The 22,864-nt window shown below is 39.2% G+C and overlaps 1 protein-coding gene across 7 annotated transcripts in view; it reads left to right on the top strand.

Moving 5' to 3' along the window:
• Positions 1 to 1,059: 1,059 nt before the first annotated feature.
• ap3b2 (adaptor related protein complex 3 subunit beta 2) overlaps positions 1,060 to 22,864 on the top strand; it is a 46,383-nt gene continuing 24,578 nt past the window's right edge. For 2 of the 7 annotated variants that reach the window (XM_032545495.1, XM_032545486.1), the window contains exons 1-9: positions 1,060 to 1,329; positions 15,369 to 15,444; positions 17,160 to 17,234; positions 17,476 to 17,571; positions 18,948 to 19,108; positions 19,286 to 19,352; positions 19,581 to 19,763; positions 20,604 to 20,801; positions 22,107 to 22,204. In XM_032545495.1, the coding sequence (XP_032401386.1) occupies positions 1,217 to 1,329; positions 15,369 to 15,444; positions 17,160 to 17,234; positions 17,476 to 17,571; positions 18,948 to 19,108; positions 19,286 to 19,352; positions 19,581 to 19,763; positions 20,604 to 20,801; positions 22,107 to 22,204 (1,067 nt within the window). In that variant the 5' untranslated portion in view covers positions 1,060 to 1,216. Of the gene's footprint in view, positions 1,330 to 7,959; positions 8,535 to 15,368; positions 15,445 to 17,159; positions 17,235 to 17,475; positions 17,572 to 18,947; positions 19,109 to 19,285; positions 19,353 to 19,580; positions 19,764 to 20,603; positions 20,802 to 22,106; positions 22,205 to 22,864 lie in introns of those variants that run through there. The other 5 variants (XM_032545511.1, XM_032545503.1, XM_032545457.1 and 2 more) reach the window with 4 other exon arrangements.

The following is a 22,864-nucleotide window of genomic DNA, read 5'->3' as shown; positions in this document are numbered from 1 at the left end:
CCACCATATCTCATCTCATCCTGAGCCTGCTGCGTTTTCCTCACCACCATACACCACCATTTCATGACAGTTGCATGTCTTCATTTGCAAACCAACAAACTAGTGGGAAAACTTACGACGCGAGAGAATGTAATAATTTGTTGGATCAGTTTTAGCATAAAAAGGCTTATGTGTGAACACCAGAGACCAAACCTTTAAGTCAGTTTAATTCAGTGGATTTATGTAACAGATTCACGACAAATGTAATCTCAGGGCACAAAGTCATCCAGTTCAAATTTGCTTGAAAAAACGTAGAAAATCAAAACATTTTTTCCAAAGTTTTTTTTCTCCCAATTCCTCAGCTTAATCTCAAAATGTCTGAGCTTTTTCAAGCCAATTTCTGACTGTTCAAGCTCAGCAATGTCCTTTTTTAAAATAGAAAATTTCAGAGTTTATTTTTTCTGGAACATTAGAACAAAATATTCAAGATTAATCTGAAAAGTTTTGAGTTGTTTTCAGAAAACCTTCCACTTTCCAAACTCAGAATTGTCCTTTATTTTCCTTGAAAACTTCTAAAATTAATCTCAAAATTTTTGAGTTGTTATTTTTTTTTCTAGAACATTAGGACAAAGTATCCAAAATTAATCTAACATTTTTTTAAAGGTTTTCCCAGTACACCTTCCACTTTTCAAACTCAGAAATGTCCTTGTTTTCTCTTGAAAATAGCTGAGATTTTAAAATTGCTGACTTTTTTCGAAAACATTTGGAACTGTCCAAACTCAGAAATGTCCTCGCTTTCTCTAGGAAATTAATCTCAAAATTTCTGAGGTTTTTGGCAGAAATGTACTCTTCCTTTTTTCTTTCTTTCTCCAATGGCCCTGACACGCTGTCGTGTGCAAATTTATAACAATCTTGAACTGCATCGAGGTCCGCGCATCACCATGGCGCATACTTGCTTCACCTAGTGGCCCTGACGGCAGAGGGCACAATATGTTTACATCCAGAGGAACAATCTGTGAAAACCACGTGACCATTGCCTCATCACCCCCCCCCCCCCCTCCCCCCTCCGTCCCCCCCTCCCCCTCTGCCTCCCATCATCCTCTTCTACAGCACGAAGACAGCAGCGGTGTCTGTGCGCCTTTAAGAGCCGCATATCCTGCTTCCCTCTCTGCGCTCTGATTCTCCATCGCCGCTCCGTGAGGCCGACCGGGACATTATCAGCAGAAAAGCCACGGAGATGTCCTCCAGCTCGGCGTTCAACGAAGAGAAGGGAGGCTCCTCCAGCGTCGGGGAGCCTGAATATGGCCACGATCCGGCGAGCGGTGGGATCTTCTCCTCGGACTACAAGCGGTACGTAGCCTCCTCGGCTTGAGGCGGGTTACTGGAGCGGCTGTCGGGCTTTCAGCTTAAGCCGCGGGGGGGGGGGGGGGTGCACAGACAGTATGTACATGTGCAGTTTGAGAACATGCACTTTAAAGTTAAAAGGGGGAGAAAAGGGGAAAAAAAAGGGAAACAGCAGACGGAAGTTTTGTAACCCAGAGGCCCGAGTAGGAGCGAGCGGCTCGTGCCGCTGAACGTGACCGTGATTTGAGCCGCTCGGTCGAGTTTCCGGGCGTTTTCTTTGAATCTTTGTCCCCTCGCTTGTCTGCGTCTAAAACAAAGAAGTCGGCGTTGGTTTGATTCAGTGTTAGGTTTTACCGAGGCGGGGTTGCTGGAGGCCCGTCAGAGGGGATGTGAGTTCAGGCCTCGGCTTTTCAGCACCACCCCTGCTGGACAGCGGCAGCAGCTCAACATTCGACCCCTGGCAAGCTGCACGAATACCACGCTTTTTTTTTTTTTTTTTTTTTTTAGCGGCTGGAAACGAGTTTAAAGCGACACAAAACCACTTCACCCCGCATCCCGTGTCTTCAGTGACATCTGCAATACCTTGCAAACGTCTCCACGCCTCTAAGTTCAACACATTCTCTGCTTCGATTTGATCTCGGACCAAAACAAAAGTAGCGCGTAACTCTGAAGTGGAAGTAAATACTACATGGTTTTAAAAATAGAAGCACGCAAAGTGTTGCGGTCACTCGTCATCAGCCCACATGTACTTTCAAAGCAGCAGAATGAAGTCCAGTACAACCAATTAGGGCCGCAACTAGCAATTATTTTCGTAATCAATTACTGATTAGCCCGATGATTAATCGCATAATCCGATTTTTCTTTTAATTTCCACACTGCAGATTTTTCATTTAACCATGTAAGATTTTTAAATACAGTGTTAGAAATACATTAAAATACAAATAAACAAACAATTCAGTTCCCTTTTCAGATCATTTGGAGCTAAACTGGTGACTAATTTCAAGTTTAACCGATTGATAATTGGATAGCAAAGAGTGCTTCATAGGATATTTTCTATTTTTTCAAAGAATTTCATTCAGGTGAATACAAAAATGCCACTTCATGCATTCTGGGTAGAACATATCTAAATGCAAAATATACATGTAATTTTTGTACAGTTTTGGCTTGATTACTGCTCTGAGTATGTTGTTAATGTGATTAATTGATCACTAAATTGGTTGGTGATAATTTCAATGACCAAGTTATCGTGATTAATCTAATTAATCGTTTCAGCAAAAGCAGAATTAGATTATTAGTACAACACCCGACGCTTTGAGCATCTCCTGGAGTACTGGCCAAAGACCATAGCCTCAAAACCGGCACTCAGCCATCCACACACATGGACAGACAAGGCAAAGAGAGTATTAAGTCTTGACAGGACAGCTGTGCATGAAGCAGTTCTGGACTTTATGGTAACATAATAAGTGTAAAGCTTAAATTAAATTGTCCTGCCTGCAGTTTGCCACAAGCTACTGAAGAGGTACGGCGAACTTAAAGAAGGCGCTGCGGTCAGCAAGAGTAAAACTAATCTTTGTCAACTAAAGCTGTGTGGTGGAACACTAACACTGCACGCAACACCCTGAACACTCCTTCCCAAACGTGAGACAAAACATGGCATGTGTGTGGTTAGAAAGACCCTCTCAAAGTCCAGATCTAAATCCAGTTGAGAAGCTTTTGCGAGATTTAAAGACGGTGGCTCGTTGATGCTTTCCATCCAATCTGACTCAGTTTGAGCTATGTTTATAGAAGCTATAATTTCAATCTCTGGATATGCAAAAGTTGAAAGTTTTATATTTTAGTTTTATGGAAAGCTGTCAACACCATCCATCATTTTCCTTCCGCTTTATGTGAAACTGTGCACCTTGTGTTGGTATATTTACATTGAATTTTGTAACTGTTGCAAGCCACTGAATAAAAACAGTGGATTTCCTGCTTTCAGCTTAAAAGTGGGCAGAGGGCCACAAACCTAACAAATGTAGCTCTAAATTTGTTGCTTTAGAAGAGATGTAATGAAGTCTAGATCGTATGGCGAGAAAAAATATTTCTAGAAAACGAGAAGCATCTTTTTTACTTACAAAAAAAAAATACCATCATTTATTTTTAAGAGAAGCACTTTTAAGTTTTTGTTGTAGTTGTGACTCATAGAAAAGACTTTTAGGACAAGGATTTGAAAATCCAATTTTTCCATGTAATTTACTGGATTAAATGTTCAATTAGATGTTTAACTAAAAGCCCAATTACTCTTTGGACTATAACAAGCAAATGAAATGATTCCCTCTACCTTCAGTTGATTGATTTTGCTTTTGTCTCCTTGTGGTAGTTTTTTTTTTTTTGTATTTTTTTTATTTTATTCCACTACATCTTCTATTTCTATCTTCTTTCCTGCATTTTCTGCAAACTCTCACATAGCTCAGTTTGAATCCCTCCTTATGTCTTTTTATAGTCGTTTTCTGACCTAAAACTTAATTCAAACTTCAGATATTTTCGACATGGGTTCAAATACGCTTGCGACAGACCGGCGACCAGTCTAGGGTGAACCCCGCCTCTCTCCCGGAACGTAGCTGGAGATAGACACCGGCAAACCCTCCCGACCCCATTAGGGACAAGGGTGAATAGAAGATGGATGGATGGATGGATGGATGGATGGTTCAAATGCGCATTCTATGCTATTTTTGTAATTCACCAGCAGAGGGAGCTCTTTGAGTGAATGCTGAAGTTTCTGGTAGTGATCCTTTACCTTTAGTTTTTACTGACGCTGTCGATCAACGTGTATTAAATTGTGAGTCATTAGAAAAGTTTCCGAGCTTGGGTTCCAATCTAATTAATTCTTTCCAGTTTGTGTTTGTCATTCGAGTGTTTGTCATTTTGAATGATGTTCTTGTAAATGTAGTTTTTTGTTGATAAAGTTGGTTGCAGCTTTTATTTTAAAACCCAGTGGTGAGAGCGGGTGGCTTGACCTTCAAATACTGAAAGTAGTAGATGACTTGGAAAATGGTGGAGGAGTGCTTTTCCACTTTACTTTTTTTATTTTTATATTTAATGAGTCAATTTGGTCCATCTCTAGCTCTGTCATAGTGTTAAAGGGCTAAAATGAGAGCTCTGTTGAGTTGCTGTAAGATAGGTGAAAATCTCAAAAATCTCCAGAAAATGCACATTTGTATGGAAGCCCATTTTTGCCATGAAAGAAAAAAAAAAGCCCAACAGGAAGTTATATTTATGACTTTTGAAGTCTAAACTGTGAAAGAAAAGGTCATTATTTTGACTTTCAAAGTAATAATTGTATAGAAATTCATAATTGTTAGATTCAACGCCATGATTATAAAATGCTGGAGCTAGCCTCCTTACTTTGTATCTCATAATTATCCTTTTTTTAGTTCAGAATCATGACTTTGAAAGCAGAAATTATGACTTACTGTATTTCAATGTTATTTTAAAACTCATATTTAAGACTTTCCGTTGGGCTTTTATTTTGTTCTATCATGGCAGAAATGGGCTTCCATACAAACAAGAGTAGCCTAAAAAACAAATTCTTAGAGTAACACAGAAAAAAAATTGAGTTACTCTCCAGTATATGCCCACTGTATGTGTCCAATCAATTTTTAATTTGTACTTTGTATAAATGACTATTTTATGCTCTTACACACAGCCTTTAAATATGCTTTTAGCATATAAAAAAAAATATTGTTTGGTTGAAAAAAAACCCCTCTATATTGTGCTTCCCATTGATCACCTATCACTTTTTAATACTCTTCTACAAACAACAGGAAGTCTGGTCTCAGAAATGTTTCTGTCAGAGACGAGGTGGACTTATCAGACCCTGACATTTCCTGCCGCTAGAATAACATTGAGAGTATAAATATGCAGACTGCCATCATTTCATTTCCAATTCCGAAGATAAATTGAAAGCCAAAAGCCGTAGAGACAGACAATAGCTGTTCTCATGTTATACGACTGGACTATATTGGGAAAACATGAGCTTATGACCTTATTAGCTAATAAATAAACCCATATTCTCCTCAGTTTCCTTTTTCTTCCGTTGTTTGGATCCTCTGTATGCTTTCTGTGGGCTTTTGAATATCCCCCACTATTATCTATGTCAGAGGAGGACATTTAGGGAATCCAATGCCTCTAACCCTGTATAATGTTGACATGCAGGGCTGCAAGGGAAAAAAAAAAAATCAGAAGAGCACTTTTTTGTCCAGATGAAAAACTACATTAGAGAAAAGACGATGAAGCAAACCAAACAATGTAACCTTACGTAGATTTATAAGAACTAATGGGGGAAAAAGTTATGTCAACATTCTTTCAAGAGAGGATCTCTTAACCTACCACTGTACTTGTGCTTAATTTACTGTTAGAAATATTCACGGTCTTTTGTCAACCAAAATGTGCTTAAAGGGACAGTGCAATGTATTTTCCAACCACATTGTGCCATTTTATAGCACAATTAAATAAAGTTAGCTTCAGTTGTTGTACAAATGCTATGACTTAAGAAAAATTTGATTTTGTAATTTAAGGCCTTGAAATTGGGCTTCTGTCTCTTTAAGAAACTCCCGCTCTTTCTGAAACTCCGCCTTCGAGAAGTCATCACAACATGGCTTCTCTATTAAAATCCCCAAATGAATATAAACATCCGACCCCAACTGTGCGTACCTTCATTTCAAGGCTTGATGGAAAAAGAAAAGTGGCATTGATCACCGAGTTTAATCTTCTTCTGTTACGAAGCAAACTTAAAAATAAAAAACAGTTGAAACCGTTACCATCAGAATCTTTGTTCCAACTGAGACTAACTTTGTTACTTAGCAGCGTGAGTGTTTGGTTTCTGCTTGCTTTCACTTAAATAGAATTGGGTTTCTGTTCTTGTTCTCAAGCAAACAGCTGCCGGCACAAACAGTGTAGCATCAGTGGGATATTAATCCTCTCCTTGAACTCCTGAAATACGGTGTGGCTAACAGGCGTGTCTCCACTGAGAACCCAGCAGGAGATGGATATTAATTATCCAGCTTCTGGACATACTGCACTTTAATAATTCATGGAAGTCTTTTTGGAGTATGTGTCTTTGGAGAGAGCTTAGCCCTCTTTCATATACATTTGATGCCGCTGCACTGCACCCAAAATAAAATAAAATACAATTAAATAAACTCTTGATTAAAAGGGATCTCAGTCAGAGCCGGCAGGAGAAACTACTGTTTTCAGATTCTTCCGGTGAAACGTTGCCATCCTCGCTTCCTGCTGTTCTGCTATTATTACATTTAAACTGAGAACCATGTTATCAAAGCATTGAGAAATATATTTATTTATTTATTTATTTATTAGGGATGCAAGATATAGAATGGAATAAAACATTCAAGAAGGTTCTTCAAGTGAAATGAATGGGGGGGGAAAGTTCTGCTTTGTGTGTATCTGGGCCAACGAAGCTCGGGTCGATCAGAATGCGTTAATATACAAATAATGCGATTTTACCAAACTTCAATGGATTTAAAGGGAGCTCTTGATTAAAGCCAGAAGAAAAATCGTCACCTTGCTAAAAAATAATAGCCTAAATCATTTCATGCCAAAAATTATTTTGGTAACAATTTTTTTTTTTTTAACTTTTGACCAAAAAAAAAGAGACTTAGGCCTTTATTTGAGGAAGGTGACGAAATACAACTCCAAAGAACTCTGATTGGTTGGTCGATGCCATGTATGATGTCATCAGCGGTACAGGGAAGCTTGTTTTTGGTATTGTCAACTTCACCTTGATTAAATAGCAATTTACAACAAAATAGCTGATTACATTGGAAACCCGCGACATGTGATTCTCAAAGCAGTGGCTAAAGTGTGTTTGAGTGATTTTAGTGGGAAGTCGGACTCGTGGCTTTAAAGCTCTGTGAGCCGGAGCTGTCGGTGTAATTTATTGTAAATGCAGCAGCAGCGGCATCCGCTGGGTGCATCTTTTGTTCGGATCACTGGTTAAAGGGCGGAGGGGGGGGATTAACAACATCTAAACACATCCCAGCTGATCTGTTCACAGATGACAGAGCGAGCATATGCGAACTGAGCTTCAAGGCAGCTTTTTTTGGGGGTTTTTGTTCGAGCCGAGAGGAAAACAGTGGGAGAGGGAGCGAAATAGAGACACCTTGCGTGAGAGAGAGAGAGAGAGAGAGAGAGACGTTTTCATCACGACACCGCCAAGAAAGCTGAGTCATGTAAGCCGAGGTAAAAAAATAAATAAATAAATAAATCTGGGCCGTTCAGGATATTTTTTTTTTTTTAAATGAATGAGATAGCAGAGGGTTTTTTTTTTAATGGGGTAAATAAATTAGGAATATCTATTTTTTTTTTAAAAACAGAACTGCTGCAAAGAGAGAAGTACATATGGTTGTAACTGTGAAGAGGAGGGATATGGGTGGCAGTCACTGGAGGAGGGGTGACAGCTTGGTTAAGTGAACAAGAGAGATGATAGCATTATGGGAGACCTTGGTGCGTTGTGTGTGCACGGAGCGGCTGGTGCTGCAACAGGAACCACATGAGCAGGGAGGAGCCGCCCGAGCGAGGAGAGATAAAACTCCACGCCCCTCCCTGCCGAGCCGAGCATCCATTTACAGAGCAGCTGATGTCTGCTGCCGCTGCTGCTCCGAACAGAAGGGAATAATAAAAAAAAAAAGAGGCACTGAGTTGCTGTTCAGCTCGAGTTGGACAAGTGAGCAGAGAAGAGTCGGACACATACAGGACGTTTTGGGAGGATCTTATTCTCTTTTTTTTGTGCCAACTGGATGTGGCTGACCCCAGACGAACTGCCCAAGGAGCATCTTTGAGCAATTCCCAGTAAAAAAGTACTGCAGCCTTTCTCTACAATTCTACAGGTTGAAATTCACGTTCTATTCATTTATTTTTTTTTTAAAGATGACCACTATGCAAAGGTTGCTCCAGCTGCCCGTGAATGCTGTGAACATTGTGAAGACGGTGCAGAGTCAGGTCCAGGGCCAGGAGGAGGACAAGAGCCCCGTGTTGAGCCCCGACAGCGGGCAGCAGACTTGGTACAGCGCCCTGCAGCCGGATGAGCTGCGCCACCTCCGATCTGGAGGCACTGGGGGTGGCGGAGGAGGTGGTGGAGGTGGAGGAGACCAGGAGGAACGAGGCTCACAGGAGGATGGAGGTGGAGGTGGCAGCTTCCAAAGTCAGCCCCTGCGGTACGATAACTCACACCTGCTGGTGCTGCTCACCTCTTCAGGTCTATCGGTGCCTCATAGCCAAAGCAGATAACACTGAAAGTAACTCTATGACCGCTTGGTTGCACTTCATATTCTACAAGGGTTTTTTTCTTCATCCATTGATCTGTCAGAATCTTTGTTTTCACATGTTTTGCAGGAACAAAATCTGGTTAATCTTCTTACCCAGTTCCTCCAAAGCAGAGGTTCTTAAACTTTATGTGACCAGTACCAAATCAGTAAATAGTAAAAGTTTTTAACCAGGTATTAGGGTTTACCAACATTAACGAGCTGGTGACGGTTACAATGTCAAAAGCTCTGAAGTACTGTGTCAGTCCTTTCCTATAATTTAAAGGGGCAGTATTATGTGTTTTCCAGGCACATAGTGCCATTTTATAGCAGAGTCAAGTAACTGAGCTATTAAACTGTTACCTTCAGTTGTTTTAAAAAATACTATATACTGTATATATATATATGTAATATGACTTAAAAGAAATTTGACTTTGTAATTCAAAGCCTTGAAATTGGGCCTCTGTCTCTTTAAAAACTCCTGCTATTTCTGAAACTCCACCTTCAGGAAGTCATCACAACATATCTCCTCTATTAACCCTTTAACAATGTTTTTTATCAGCGTTTCACTGATTAGCAGCACTGATGCTATATGTAATGTCTGTAAATAACGGTTTTCAGCAATAACGCAATTTTAAATTCAGATATCGATATCGGCCAAAGTTTTCACAATGCTGGGTCCCTATTGCTTTACAGATGCAGCAAATTGTTAAGCTAACGTCTGTGGAGTAGCTAACTGTAACCTGACTGCAGGAGCAGACAACTAATTCATTAGCTAATATTAGCTTGAATGCAGAGTAAAATACAATTGGTGAAATTGAAATTTCCGATCTTATCGGTGGAAAAAGATAAAAGAGAAATTTACTTATAGTCTATTTTCCACGTTGGACAGTCAAGCGTTTCTCATCATCCTCAACAAGAATCCAATGTGGCTACCTTATCTTTAAAACATAGTGAAAACTGAAGTAATAAACTGTTTATTTGGCCTTTCTGACAGTTTGTGAGAGTCTGTACTGCATAAACCATATTAGTGAACATGTGTTTTTTTGTTGTTTAAATTCATAAAATGATAAGGGATATAGCTAATGTGCTAACAGTAGTTAGCTTGTCACTGAGCTCAGCAACTTAGAAAAACAGGAAACCGCTAACGCTTGTTTCGTCCATTTTCAATATGTTGGGAGTTGTTAAAATACACAGTTTGTAGTTTATGCTGCTAATAGGAGTTAGCTTGTTGCCGAGTGAGATATGATATTAATTAATAGGTTAATTTAACCTGTTTGAACTAGCTTAAATTGAATTTGATGCCCTCCAAGGATCCACTTTCTGAGATAAGCCAGTAGCCTTGCTAGTAGTTCACAGCTGCCCAGTTCAGTTTCTGTTGGGAGTTCTTCAGATGTTCTCCACTATGCCTTTAATAGAATAGTGGAGCAAATTTCCAAGCAAATATCAGTATGTTCAAATAGATCCATTTGACTCTTTGTCAGAAAGATTAGCTTTCAATTTGCATGGGAATGGTTGTTCCAACTACCACTGAAGGCACCACACTTACAACCAGTGGCACTTGTACCACAGTCTGAGAACCATAAAAAAAATTCTTACTTCAGCTCCAGTTGCTCTTGAGCTGAAATTGTTACAATTAAAGATGGCTTCTGTTTTTCTTTTTTTAAAGTCACAAAAACGCTTGATGCTGACACAAAGCAGAAATCACCCATAGAAACTTAAAGAAAACACAATCAGGTGAGATAATCTATCTTCAATCTTAGTGCAATTTGGAGGGGATAAAAAGCCTTTTCAATTGGCTGTTTTTGAAAAGCCAAGGCTGCTGCTCTTAATTAATCCAGCCTCAGACGTCTACACTGAAAAGCAAGGAATTTGTCCTCAGAGTCGCTGACGCCTAATTGTCAGTTTCGTGTTTATAGCTGCAACCTTCAGTCAACTTGTTTCAAAATGTAATGAAATCAGAGCTGAACTTTCGAAGCTGGCCTCTATCTGTCACTCTCATTCCTGCCCCTTCCGAAACGTAAGAGCCGCAACCCCTCAATCCTTCACTTAAAGCCGATTCCGATGAATTCCCTTTCACGTCGTCTCCTTTTCATGTCGCCGCAGTTGCTTCCCGGGAAGCAAGCCGACACCGCTCCTGACGTTGCATCCTCGAGTGCCGCCTTACCTTCATGGATACCTTCCCGCTGATCTCTTGGCTTCTTGTCCCGGGTAACCGGAGCGGCCCTGCGCTCCGTTGGGCCGCAGCAGGTTCAATAATTCACAGGTGTTGTAAATTCAGCTGTCGCTGGGCAGGGAGAGGCAAAAAAATATATAAATAAATAAATAAATCTAGTGAAATTGGAGGAGTAGAGTCGGTGTTGAGTTTCTGAAGAGATGGAAAAGGGTTTGTAAAAGAAAAAAGTTATATATTCCAGCATTCTTGACTGATAGCAAACATGTCTGCCGTCAGTCATCTCTGTCAGGTTGTACTTTGCACGTTTGGCTTCCACTCTAAGCCAACGTAATTAAACATTTCCGAGTTTAATTTTAATTAGACTTTAGTGGGCTTGTTTGCCACATGAATCCCTGTCACATTATTAATTAGAGAGGCTGATTAGGATGCGTTATCATGGTAAGCTGTAAAAGCAAATGAAGCCTTACGGCCTTCTCTCCTGTTACATCCTGGGATCCAAGAACATGAAAAGGATTTTCCGAATTTTCGGATTAACTCCTCCGTTTGGTATCCAACTCGTAATCAGGTTGCATTATGAGGAGGCTGTTCTGTTCCTGGTTGGAACATTGATGTCGATGTTTATGATCCTAATCAGCTGTCCGTGATGACTATAATGATTTCCTGTTTATTTCTCTACTAATAGCTTTTGTTAGGAGGATCTAATCAGGACTTTCCCCCCCTCCACCAGATAACGATTCAAGTAATTTAAGAATAGAATTAAAAAAAAATAATTAAGTCTGATTTTACTTTGAAATCAATGCACTGAATTTGATTGAGTTTCTGACGTACATAATACTCAAATCGGACCCTTCATGTAGTTTTCGGTAAGCTCTAGTCTTGCTGCTGATATTTAATGCAGAAAACGTACGTGTTGTGCTACAGGCTGGCGTCCTTACTTTCTGTTTGGATGTGACTTGTTGATGTCTCATTTCCCGACATATTTCAGTGCAAATTTCCAGATGATTGTGGACAAAATATTCAGCAACACATTTTGTAGCATATTGCTTTGAAAGTAATAACATGTACTAGCCAGTGTTTCAGCTGCTCTCGTTCACCTATTAACCGTTTAAAGTTTAAATATCTAGGTAATGCCCTCATAACGTTTGCTGTTTTTCAGTGGATAAATGTTGATGATTCATTTTGTCTGCGCATCCTTAAAAGGTCTTAAGTTTGTGTATCTAAAATTAAGGCCCTAAAATGTCTTAAATTCATTTTGAAAAGTGTATTTTTAAGACCTGTGGTTAAATAAGTTTTAACTTTTGTTGTGGCAGGACTATTTAATCTCGTATGTTTTTTTTCCCCTCGCGGTTGAGGCTACGCTAACTACAAGCTAACATAGCCTTGCTAGCTAGCTAACTTTTTTTGTGTCTATCATAGGATATGTAAAATGTCTTCCAGTTCCACCGTTAAATGTTCATAAGAATTTAAGGGTCAGCCATCTTTGAGAATGTGTTCTTGCATTATTATGCTGTTACCGTTGTATTACTTAAAAATGGTCTCAAAACAACAATGCTATCGTTTGTCGCAATAACTTCAGAGACAATTTATAGCCCAGTAGATTTTGTTATGGTGACAAAAAGGCCTATTCAGGAACAAAGACCTTCATTTTTGATGTCATGTGGTCAATTTAAGCTGAAAAACCAGGTGACCATAACGACTTTGTGCTTTTCGGTTTGTCTTTTTGTTTTCCACTCTTCACTTCGCTTTAAGTAATCGAGGCTCAACAGTCAAACCCTTCACTCTTGAACTGATGCAGGCGGATATTTCTGTTCAACCTAAAAAAAACACAGGGATGACGTTGTTTTGGTACAACGTCATTCCATCTAGAAATGCTCATTCTTCAGCTGACGCCGCAGGCGGCAAACCGTTCCAGAACCGTCTCAACAGAACAAATGTCATTAGAATAGTTCTGAATACCGAAGCCGTGGGGAGAGGATCTTGTGTTCCGCTAACCAGGATTAGATTCACCCATTTTCATGTCCTTTGAATGTTTTGGGGGAGCTAAATTTGTCATGCTATATTGAAAATGTTCTCTCTTTTTTTGCATTTAGCCACAGCCTGAGTTCAAGGCTCTCGTCTAAAAATACCCCTCATTGTTTTTTTTATTATTATTATTTGAAACATTTTTTTGATGGGTTTAGTGTTTGAAGTGCCTGACAGAAGGAACTACTGTATATAATTATAACACTGTGATGCCTGGGACACGTTGAAGCAGCAGAGACTTAGCACTGGTTTGCACCTCCATCTCAGTGTAAAGTGACGATGATCTGCAGCGGCCACGTCCTCACAGGTCTCCACTCGCTGATGTCATGGGACTGAAGCAGATGGGCTGTATTGAATAACCCATCGCTCCCCCTCCCAGCTCATTAGTCAGACGAAATTCAAAGATCCTGGCTTCGGATTGATCATTTCGTCTGAATAGTTATTTCTATCATCACTCTAAAAAGAAGAGGAAGAAAGAAGAAGTGTTGTTAGAATGTGATGTCTTTCATCATTTTTTGTCTATTTCAGATTGACAACCTGCTTTATCTATGAATGCAAGGAGGCTAAGGAACATTATTTTTCTTTCTGTATGTACATTATTTTATATTTGACAAAGGTTACGCACTCCGCCTGGATTAATAGCGCACAAAAAAGTGATTTTGTGTGTGTGTGGTGCTGGTGGGGTTTTTGATTGAACACAAATATTTACATTCGCGTGAGGGAAAGCATGTGTTTGGATCCTCCATCTGGCACCTGCAGTATAACAGCGTGAGCAGCATGAATCAAAGCCTTCTCTGCAGGAAGGCAGGAAATCACTTAACCACATTTTATTGCATCCTTCGTTACCTTGGAAACCAATTGGGGTGGGGTGGACTCAACTAAAGAGACTAAACAGATCAGGGGGGGGTTTCTGCTCAGTAAAACCGTCTGCAAGTTTTCTACTGTAAGAGTTTGAAACGTGTGAGTGCTTATCGGTTTGCTCTGCTTTATGAATGAAACAATAAAGCAGATAAACCCTGTGATACTGTCATCAATTTGTGATTTCTTTGTTCATGCTGTCAGCAAGCATTCAAACCTTTTTGTGACCGCTGTTTGCCTTTTTTTCCGCCCAGCAGGTTTGGCAGAAGCCACCAGAGTTGTTTGTTGTAGCTCTTATGGCAGCAGGGTGGAGCAGTCACTCAGGGGCACTTGTGTTTTTGCGGGAGGGGGGCTGTTCTTGTCGTGCCTGACAGAAATAACACATATGAATGTGTGAGGGGTGTTCAAATTAGGGATGCAAACAATTAACAGACTAATGGTCGTTTACATAGGTTAAAATTAGTTTCAACTGATTAAATAAAGACCTTTTTTTTAGTACTGTAGTTTGGCCGCCACCCAGCAGAGGGCGCCACTGATCACCCATAAGCGGAGCCAGCTGACACTGGAACAAAGATGGCGGGGGCTTACGGAGAATGAAAGAGAAACCGTCCATACAGAGTCCGGTTAGGGAGGTAAAATGTACTTTAAGCGGTTTTGTTTAGAAATATAAACAGTCGAAAGCTCCTTAAGTTTCACCTTAGTAGCGGCCAACCAAACGGTGGAGCAGTGACAACTTGTCAACCAAAAATTACTGATGCGCTACAGGAAATAGGACTGAAAAGTAGCAACACGATAAAAAAAACAAACAAAAAAAACAAAACAAAACATTGCACTACTAAGTATGGTTGTTTTTAAGGACTGTTGCCCTTCATGCACTAAAGTTTCATTGACCTATCACAGACGGTACTAATACTTTTTAAATATTGATTAAGTACTAGTTAAAGTGGCAAGTGTTTTTTACTCATAGCATGACAGATGAAAAAATAATCCATCAGTGAAACTTGTAATTTTTTCATCCATATTAAGGAATTACTGATTTAAAACAAGCTCAAATTTCTTGCTGAAAGGTTGTAAGTCAGGTTTGCCTTATTTCAAGTGTACTGCAATGCTTGCACAAGAAACTAGGCAAAAATTCTCAGTAAGAATCGAATCCAATGCTCATCTGTATTACAGATATATGCTTATGTAAATACCCCACTAACACTGTATGTGAAGTTTAAGCTTTAGATTTAATTTTGTTGTGTTGTAAATATAGCTATATTTCCATTTTAGTATGGGGGGAGGGATAGGAATTAACTAGACATGGAACAGTTCATATCTGCTTTTGTTGCCAATAACCACATACTGGACAACTGGGCATCAATCACCCTGACTATTTGTTAATCTGGATTAACACTTTATTAAAGCAAACCGTTTTCTCCTACAAAACAATCAGGAGTCAACAAAAAGTCAACATTTTCTCAGGGATTATGCGGCTCTGCTATCGCCTGCTGCAGTATCACAGGTTTAAGTAGTTTGCAAACCAAATTTCTCACTTCAAAGGGAAACCTTTCTAGGTCACACTAAGACACTGCGAAATATCCTGAGCTGTGAATCCAAAGTTAAAAACGAGCCTTAAAGTTGTGCATTTCTCCCGCTCTTTTAACATAAAGCTGTGCTGTGAGCTAACCCTGCAAGTTTCCTCCTCACAGGCATGACGACTTGAAGGAGATGCTGGACAGCAACAAAGACTCCCTGAAGCTGGAGGCAATGAAGCGAATTGTGGCTGTGAGTGGGATTAATGTTTACTTTGGGATTTCGTGGATCAGCAATTTTGGGTGTGTGATGCAAAAGAAAAAAGTGCACTATCATTACTGGAGGTGTACGCAACCAAAATATCACTAATATATCGATACCATGTCGGTATCGGATCAACACTCGATACTTTAGCTTCAGATTCCCTCTTGAAATTTTGTATTTATTTTCATATTGTAGTTTCTCAGTTCTACTTCAAAAGGGATTTTGTTTCAATCTGCTCTCAAATTCTTATTGTTTTGCACGTTATTTATTTATTAAAAAAAAAATCCACACAAATCATGCCAATATGTTCTCAAAGTATTTTGTAGATACCTGTAAACGTTATCCAAATTCTGGCTTAGGTTTGAATGAAATAATTCAAAGGAAAAAACAAAAAAAACATCTTAAGGCGAGAAGTTTGACAATATATCAAACTTAAAAGAAAAAAGTATCATATCTGTATTGGTATTGGTATTGGCGATGTGGGCCCTGCATTTACTTGATATTGTTTCGATACCAAAATATGCTGTATCACTCGCCTCTAACCTTTACCATTGCTTTGACTGGCAATATTTTTAGTATTTTGGAGCAGTAAGACAGCCGTAGTGTGTCATGAAGTAACTAAGATGTTAACAGATCCAAACTGTGCTGTCAGCTGTTAATAATTCATGATCTGTGTCAGTTTCCTTAATCTGAAACGCCACACCCATCTGTTCACTCATCACCACTGCAGGAAGATGAAAGTACATTAGCAAGCATCAACAGAGACATCATAGAAACTGCTGGGTCAAAAACAAACCATTTTTTCATTTTTTTAAAACTATTTCTGTCAAATGTGACACAAAAATGGCTGGATTGATTTCAAAGAAAAGAAAGAAATTTTATTTTTGTCATTCTTTTAACATGCTGGTATGGGTCCCTCAAGTAAACGTGTGCCAATAATTTATATTTTCATCTTGTTAGTGTTTGTGGATGTATTTTGAGATGGGGAGGTTTCAGCCATGAAGTATTTGTTTGATCACGTGACAGTAATAGTGAAGAAGAAGTGTGTTTAACTGTCGCAGAGAAGCGACGTCAGAGGTGCATTAACTTTTTTTATGATTTCGAAATTTATGTAACATATAAAACATCTGTAAATATAAACTATAACTTAAAAATTAATATGGACTGTTAAGGGTGGGCATTTATCGTATCGCTTATTTATTGTGAAAAATGTCTTGTCATTATAAGAATTTTCATTTATCGTTATGTCGATAGATGTTTAAAAAAATGGCTAAAGTCATCAGTCTTCCACTGTTTTTTCCATGAGAGCGTCAATAAATGTCAATAAATTCAAAAATATGATTAAATAAAGTAAGGAAGCAGCATCCTGAAGAGTCATATTTTAAATAGGAGTGTTTTTCAAGAGCAGTATTTGTTTCTAGGGCTTTGAATGCTGGGCACAGCCATAGTTAGCTAAAAAAAACTATAACTAGTTTTCCACTAGTTGAGGTTTTTTTTGCAATAACAAAGGTAGCAATACTGCTGTCAATCACATGAATCCAGATCCAGAACGTTGAATGTGATTTGAAGAACTCCCAATGTGCCAATGGCATAAATCTAGTGCTTATGTTAACAGAAATGACCCAACAGTTTTTATGTGTACTACATTTTGTCTTGTTTCTTAAAAAGGGTTCAATCCTTTCAAATTCTTGTTTTCTCTCCAGATGATCGCCCGCGGTAAAAACGCATCAGACCTCTTCCCAGCTGTGGTGAAAAACGTGGCGTGTAAAAACATTGAGGTAGGTTGTGCTAGTTTGGCCTCTGTTTCCTTTGGTTTGTGTTGTTGCTGTACATAGAAAAAGAGGCTCCTTGTATCTCGTTTTTTCATCTTTAATTTTCCAGGCTTGCGAATTTCTGCTTCTTCCCTTCATCGTGTTTTAGAAAGTCTCCCGGTGCTTTGATTATATCTCAGTGGAATCAGTTTTCCTTCCCACGTTTGCCTGAACGGTTTGCTCCCATCTTCCTTCCTGCTGATTCCAGGTGAAGAAGCTGGTCTATGTTTACTTGGTGCGTTACGCCGAGGAGCAGCAAGACCTTGCCCTGCTCTCAATTTCTACCTTCCAGCGTGGCTTAAAGGTACGTTAGACGTTTCTGTCATGTTGACAGGATGCTCTGAGTGTGAACTAGCCACATACATCATTTAGCAATGTTTTTGCTTTAAAGGTAGTAAAAAACTTTACTTTAATCTTTGTTAGTCAAATTTACAGGCGTTATCATAGATCCCTTCAAGGTTTATTGTGTAAAAACACCTACTGGACCAACAATCCCATGATAAACCTTCAAGAGATTCCACACAGATTGCCTCAAATGCATTGTCCTTTCTTCCCTACATGTTTAAAGTTTGTAGCCTTTCGGTAATTGCATCGACCTAACTAGTTTTTTTGTTGTTTGCGGTGTTTTTCCCATCCACAACATTTTTTGTAGCTGAAATGTGTAAACAAAAGCATTAAAAGTGGAATAAGTACATAGATATATGGGTCTTCAGCAGAGCAATGAAAGGTTGAGCCAATGTAATGCTTTTTAAAACCTAAAGCATAACGAGAACGGTGTGGGTCTTAATGTGGAGCCTTGATGTTCCCCATGACTAAGTGGGGAAGCAGTTGAGAAGTAGTTCCTTTGTCATGATTTTCCCTGTTCCTGTCCTTGTTCTGGATCCAAATTGAACAATACACATCACATTTTTAAAGGGTACCTATTATGCAGAAGTCACTTTTTTCACGTTTTTTGTGCCCATTTACATCTCAACATCTCCTAGAAACAGTCGAAGTTTAAGTGCTTAAAAAAAACAAACACCAAGCCAACTTATGGCAATAAGTTCATGATCTTTGATGTCTAGAAAACAAGCCATTTCCAAAACTTGCTGACTGTTGACTGCTCCATTACCTAGCAACCCAAGCGGAGCTCCAGTATGTTTGGTCAGCTGGTTTTACCGCTGTATGTGCTGTACAATGGCTACTGGAAAAGACAAGTGTTTTGCTATTGACTTATTATTCAGAAACCACTTGCTACATTCTAGTGTGTTGTGCAGGAGGCTGTTTTTCTGCTTTTCAAACATGTGCGGTTGTATAATTGCGCATCTGTTTACAGCCATGTAAATGTTGGGTGGCCAGAAGCAGCTTATTTGTGTTTAAAGTGACAGGAGGCTCTAAAACAGGTCATTATGAAAGAAACTCAAAGAAGGCAGAACTTTGAGGATTAAAGTTGCACAAAGTAATATAAAGAATGACTTTGTGCAAAAAAATTTAACGAACAGGCTCTGTATAAACCATAACTCTATCCTAACCGGCTGAAGGAAGCATAAAAGGTAACATTTAAATAATCAGAAAAACTAAATTAACATTGAAAGGTGGTTAGCACCTTTAACACTTGAGCGATCATAAATAAATTCCTGAGCTCATGAATATTACTATTTTAATTTAATTGATGTTGCCGTAAATGTTTTTAATTGACAGGATCCCAATCAGCTCATCAGAGCCAGCGCCCTGCGAGTCCTGTCCAGCATACGAGTTACAATCATCGTCCCCATAATGATGCTGGCCATCAAAGAAGCTGCTTCAGATATGTCTCCTTACGTCAGAAAGACCGCTGCCCACGCCATCCCCAAACTCTACAGGTACGTCTGCAGCAGCAGCCCGGAGAAATAATCATCTCTCAAACCTCGTCAGTGTGAAAACACAGAAACCGGCTGCTGATCCACGAATGAAATCCGTTTGTGGTTTTTACACTTCAGCCAGATTCGGTCGATATGGGAAGTTTCTCACTAACCATTATTTTTTTTCTCTCGTCTTAGTTTGGATCCTGAACAAAAGGACCAGCTGATAGAAGTCATAGAGAAACTCCTAGCAGACAAAACCACGGTAAGCTTTTGGTTTTATACCTTGTTTATTTTGTTGGACATTTTTGCTCAGCTCTCACAAATAGAAACAAAGAAGAAGAGAAAAAAAACCCACCTGCGCTTCCTTTTTTAGCAAATTCAAGCAAAACATTTGATCGTAGATTCTAGCTGTACGACTTTCTAGTCAGTCGGTGTTTAGGAATGCAGTCGTAACGCGATCAGCTGGTGCCTGATTCAAAATGTGCTCCAGCTGGTGGCAGGAAGTGTCGTCATGGCGTTCGAAGAGGTGTGTCCGGAGCGCATCGACCTGATCCACAAGAACTATAGGAAGCTGTGCAACCTGCTTATCGACGTGGAGGAGTGGGGCCAGGTCGTCATCATCAACATGTTGACCCGCTATGCTAGGACCCAGTTTCTCAACCCAAACATCAACGTGAGTAAGAAAACACACGCAGACACGTGTAAGGAATTTTTAACAACAATTTTCATTTCTTGTTGATTCTTTTTTTAGTTTGTGACTTAGAGAAAATCTACATTTTACCAATTTTTAGTTACTTCTATTAATCAGTTCTCTAAGCTAATCGTGTTTTTTGGTCCTAATATGATCAGGTCGACAATGAAAAGCTGAAAAATTAGTAAAATGTTTTTATTTTAGTTTGCTGGACTGAGAGAAATTTTATTGGTTATTCTGACGATTAATTGCATGATAAAAAATTGGCACTTTTTGCATCTACAATCTCTTGATAAACGATTTGCTTCCTTTCATGTGCAGTCTGCTTTAGTTTCATAAAAATATTAAAAATAAGCAAAGAAAATAGAACAGAGTTAAAAGATAAAATAAGATAAAAATGTTGTCTAAACAAGCCTGGCTCTAAATAAAATAATAATTGCCCCTTTTTTACATAATTCTATCTCACTAACATTATGTAACAAAGTAACACATTACAGATTTTATTCCAAAGGTCTGTTACTTTCAGACCTTTGGAATAAAAATATATATATTTATATTAAACTTGTCTGACAACAAAGGAAAACAACATTATTAACATCTATCATTTCTATGAAGTTACAAAGTCATATCTCAGGCTAAACAATTAATTGCCAGATATTGAAATGCTTGATTGTCGGCACCAAAGCAGTGCAACAACCACTTAATAGGTTTTGGATCTTTCAAAAGAAATCAGTCAGGAAATGAGTTGTTTCCTGTTATCTTACAAAACTTAGTTAATCATTTTTGACGGTTGACCACAAACGCACTCCCCACTGACTGCAGGAGTCTCTGCTGGAGGAGGGAGGAGGCGGAGAGAAAACCTTTTACGGCTCGGATGAAGATGAGGATGAGGACGAGGAGGAGAAGGAGAAGAAGGCAGAGGCGGCCGCCATGGCCAAGAGGAAGCCCTACGTGATGGACCCCGACCACCGGCTGCTGCTGAGGAACACCAAGCCGCTGCTGCAGAGCCGGAACGCAGCCGTGAGACAACCACACACTCTGCACACACACTGCACACACTGCGAACACGCTACATGTACATGTTAGCATAAAGCAGGCCAGGCCTTCAGCATCGCTCTGGAGTTATGGTACAAACCATGAATGTCCACTAGCTGCAGTATGTAGCTTCTATGAACAGTACGGTTTTTACATATTTGTTAAAACTGTCTTTTGCCGTTGCAGTATAATATGAGAAAATCTGTGAAAACATTTTTAGCTTCTTTGCCTCCTCTTTGTCAATTAACCTTGGGTATATGCTGCTCACCCCTATGCTAGGCTACAACTAGTTTAGCAGAGCCTGCAGTGAATGCTAAGGCTGGTTAGCATGGCCACCAGTGAGGGCAATTGTTCAGATTCCCTGTAACGGTGAGTTGTTTCTTTCCCATTATCACATTGAGCAGTATGTACACGGAGATGATTGACAGCGCTAAAGCCCTCCTCCTTGCTCTGATTGGTTGTTTCTGTCTGGGAACGCTGCATTTCTGCAAATGACAATAGGAGCTCGATTTTATTCACAGATAAGTTGTCTCATGTTTTGCTGTCACGACATGGTGACAATTTTAACTAATACGTGAAAAACATTTTTTATAAAAGTTACATACTGCAAATTTAAAGTCATGTTGTCAATAATTCACCACAAAAGCATTTTTAAGGTCTTTGAGGAGGTCATTCAATCTGAGATGATTTTTACACATAGAACTTGTGAGCAATTTGCACAGATGGACAGAACATGATGAACATGTTTTAATGGTTTTTTTTTATCCAGCTCTTTGTAATTGTTATTCCTTCAGTTCCCACACCTTTGCTCTACTGTACTGCTTCCAGCTCCAGGAGGCACTATTTATTGTAAATGCTTCCCAGCTGCTAATGGCTAATGATGTCAGGGATTAGCTCATTGACATCCAACTCACAGAGATTTCATTCCCAAGCAGATTTCCAAAAATACACACTTGACACGGTGGCATTTTTAATAAATGCACTGCCAGATTATTTGTTCTCCGCTTTAGCCTGAGCACAGTAAATGGAGAACAGAACAGTATTTGTCTCTTTCATGCTTGTTTAACACACTGGCTTTGTGAACACAAACACATTCCACATCTGCACTGCAACACAAAGCTGTAAATAATAATAATAAAAAACAGTGATGGATTATAATTGTAATGCACAGAAGGAAATTAACCGGCTGACAATTGACAGTGGCAAATTATTGTAAAAGGGTTGTTGTAGTCCACTGAAGCTTTACATTTTTATTTTATTTTTTTACCAAGACAAATATGCAAATTCCAGGTTGTGATGGCTGTGGCCCAGTTGTATTTCCACCTGGCCCCGAAAGCAGAAGTTGGCGTGATTGCCAAAGCGTTGGTCCGCCTGCTGAGGAGCCACAGGTGAGCTTTCTGTATTTCTCCTTTCAAAACGTTCTAAAAGTAGCCAAGCTGGTCGTTGGTAGTCGCTTCTTTAGCAAAATAAACATCATAGTTCAAAACTATTCCAAGAGTTTTTATGTATTTTATTGGGAACAATGCAAAGTAGTCCTAATTATTAAGTGAAAGAAAATGTTTATTTTTTTGTTTTTTTAAAGTAAATGTTCAGTAAATTTGTTTGAAAATTGTTGCAACTTTTCTGGGGCGTGTCTCCACCAGAAAAAGATTAAAAGTTTTGTTCGTTGTACAGTCATATTCGATGAAGAGCCTCGGCGAACTTTGAATTGGCAATTTTACCACATGAATATGCGCCGATCTAAACCAGCGGCGTCCAAGCATTTCTGCCACACGGGCAAAATGACAAAACCTGAAGCCCTCGAGTGCCATAAAAATAGGATTTTTTTCTTTTAATAGAAATAGAAAAATAATTTCATAGTTTTTTTTTTAATTTGGTTTTGTTTTTATCCGCTTACCAGGAACTGAATAAGCAATATTTTAACAAATTGAACAAAGTAGTTAGACCCAGGGATGTGCACAGATAGATACTAAGGGGTGCAAAAGCTCCTCCCCCTTTTCATCTTCTTTTCATCTTTTCATCATCTTTATTTTTATTTTTTTTAACTT

This window comes from Xiphophorus hellerii, chromosome 2 (assembly GCF_003331165.1).
Source record: "Xiphophorus hellerii strain 12219 chromosome 2, Xiphophorus_hellerii-4.1, whole genome shotgun sequence".
NCBI classification, from domain to species: Eukaryota; Metazoa; Chordata; class Actinopteri; order Cyprinodontiformes; family Poeciliidae; genus Xiphophorus; species Xiphophorus hellerii.
This window is presented reverse-complemented; position numbering and strand designations above follow the sequence as displayed.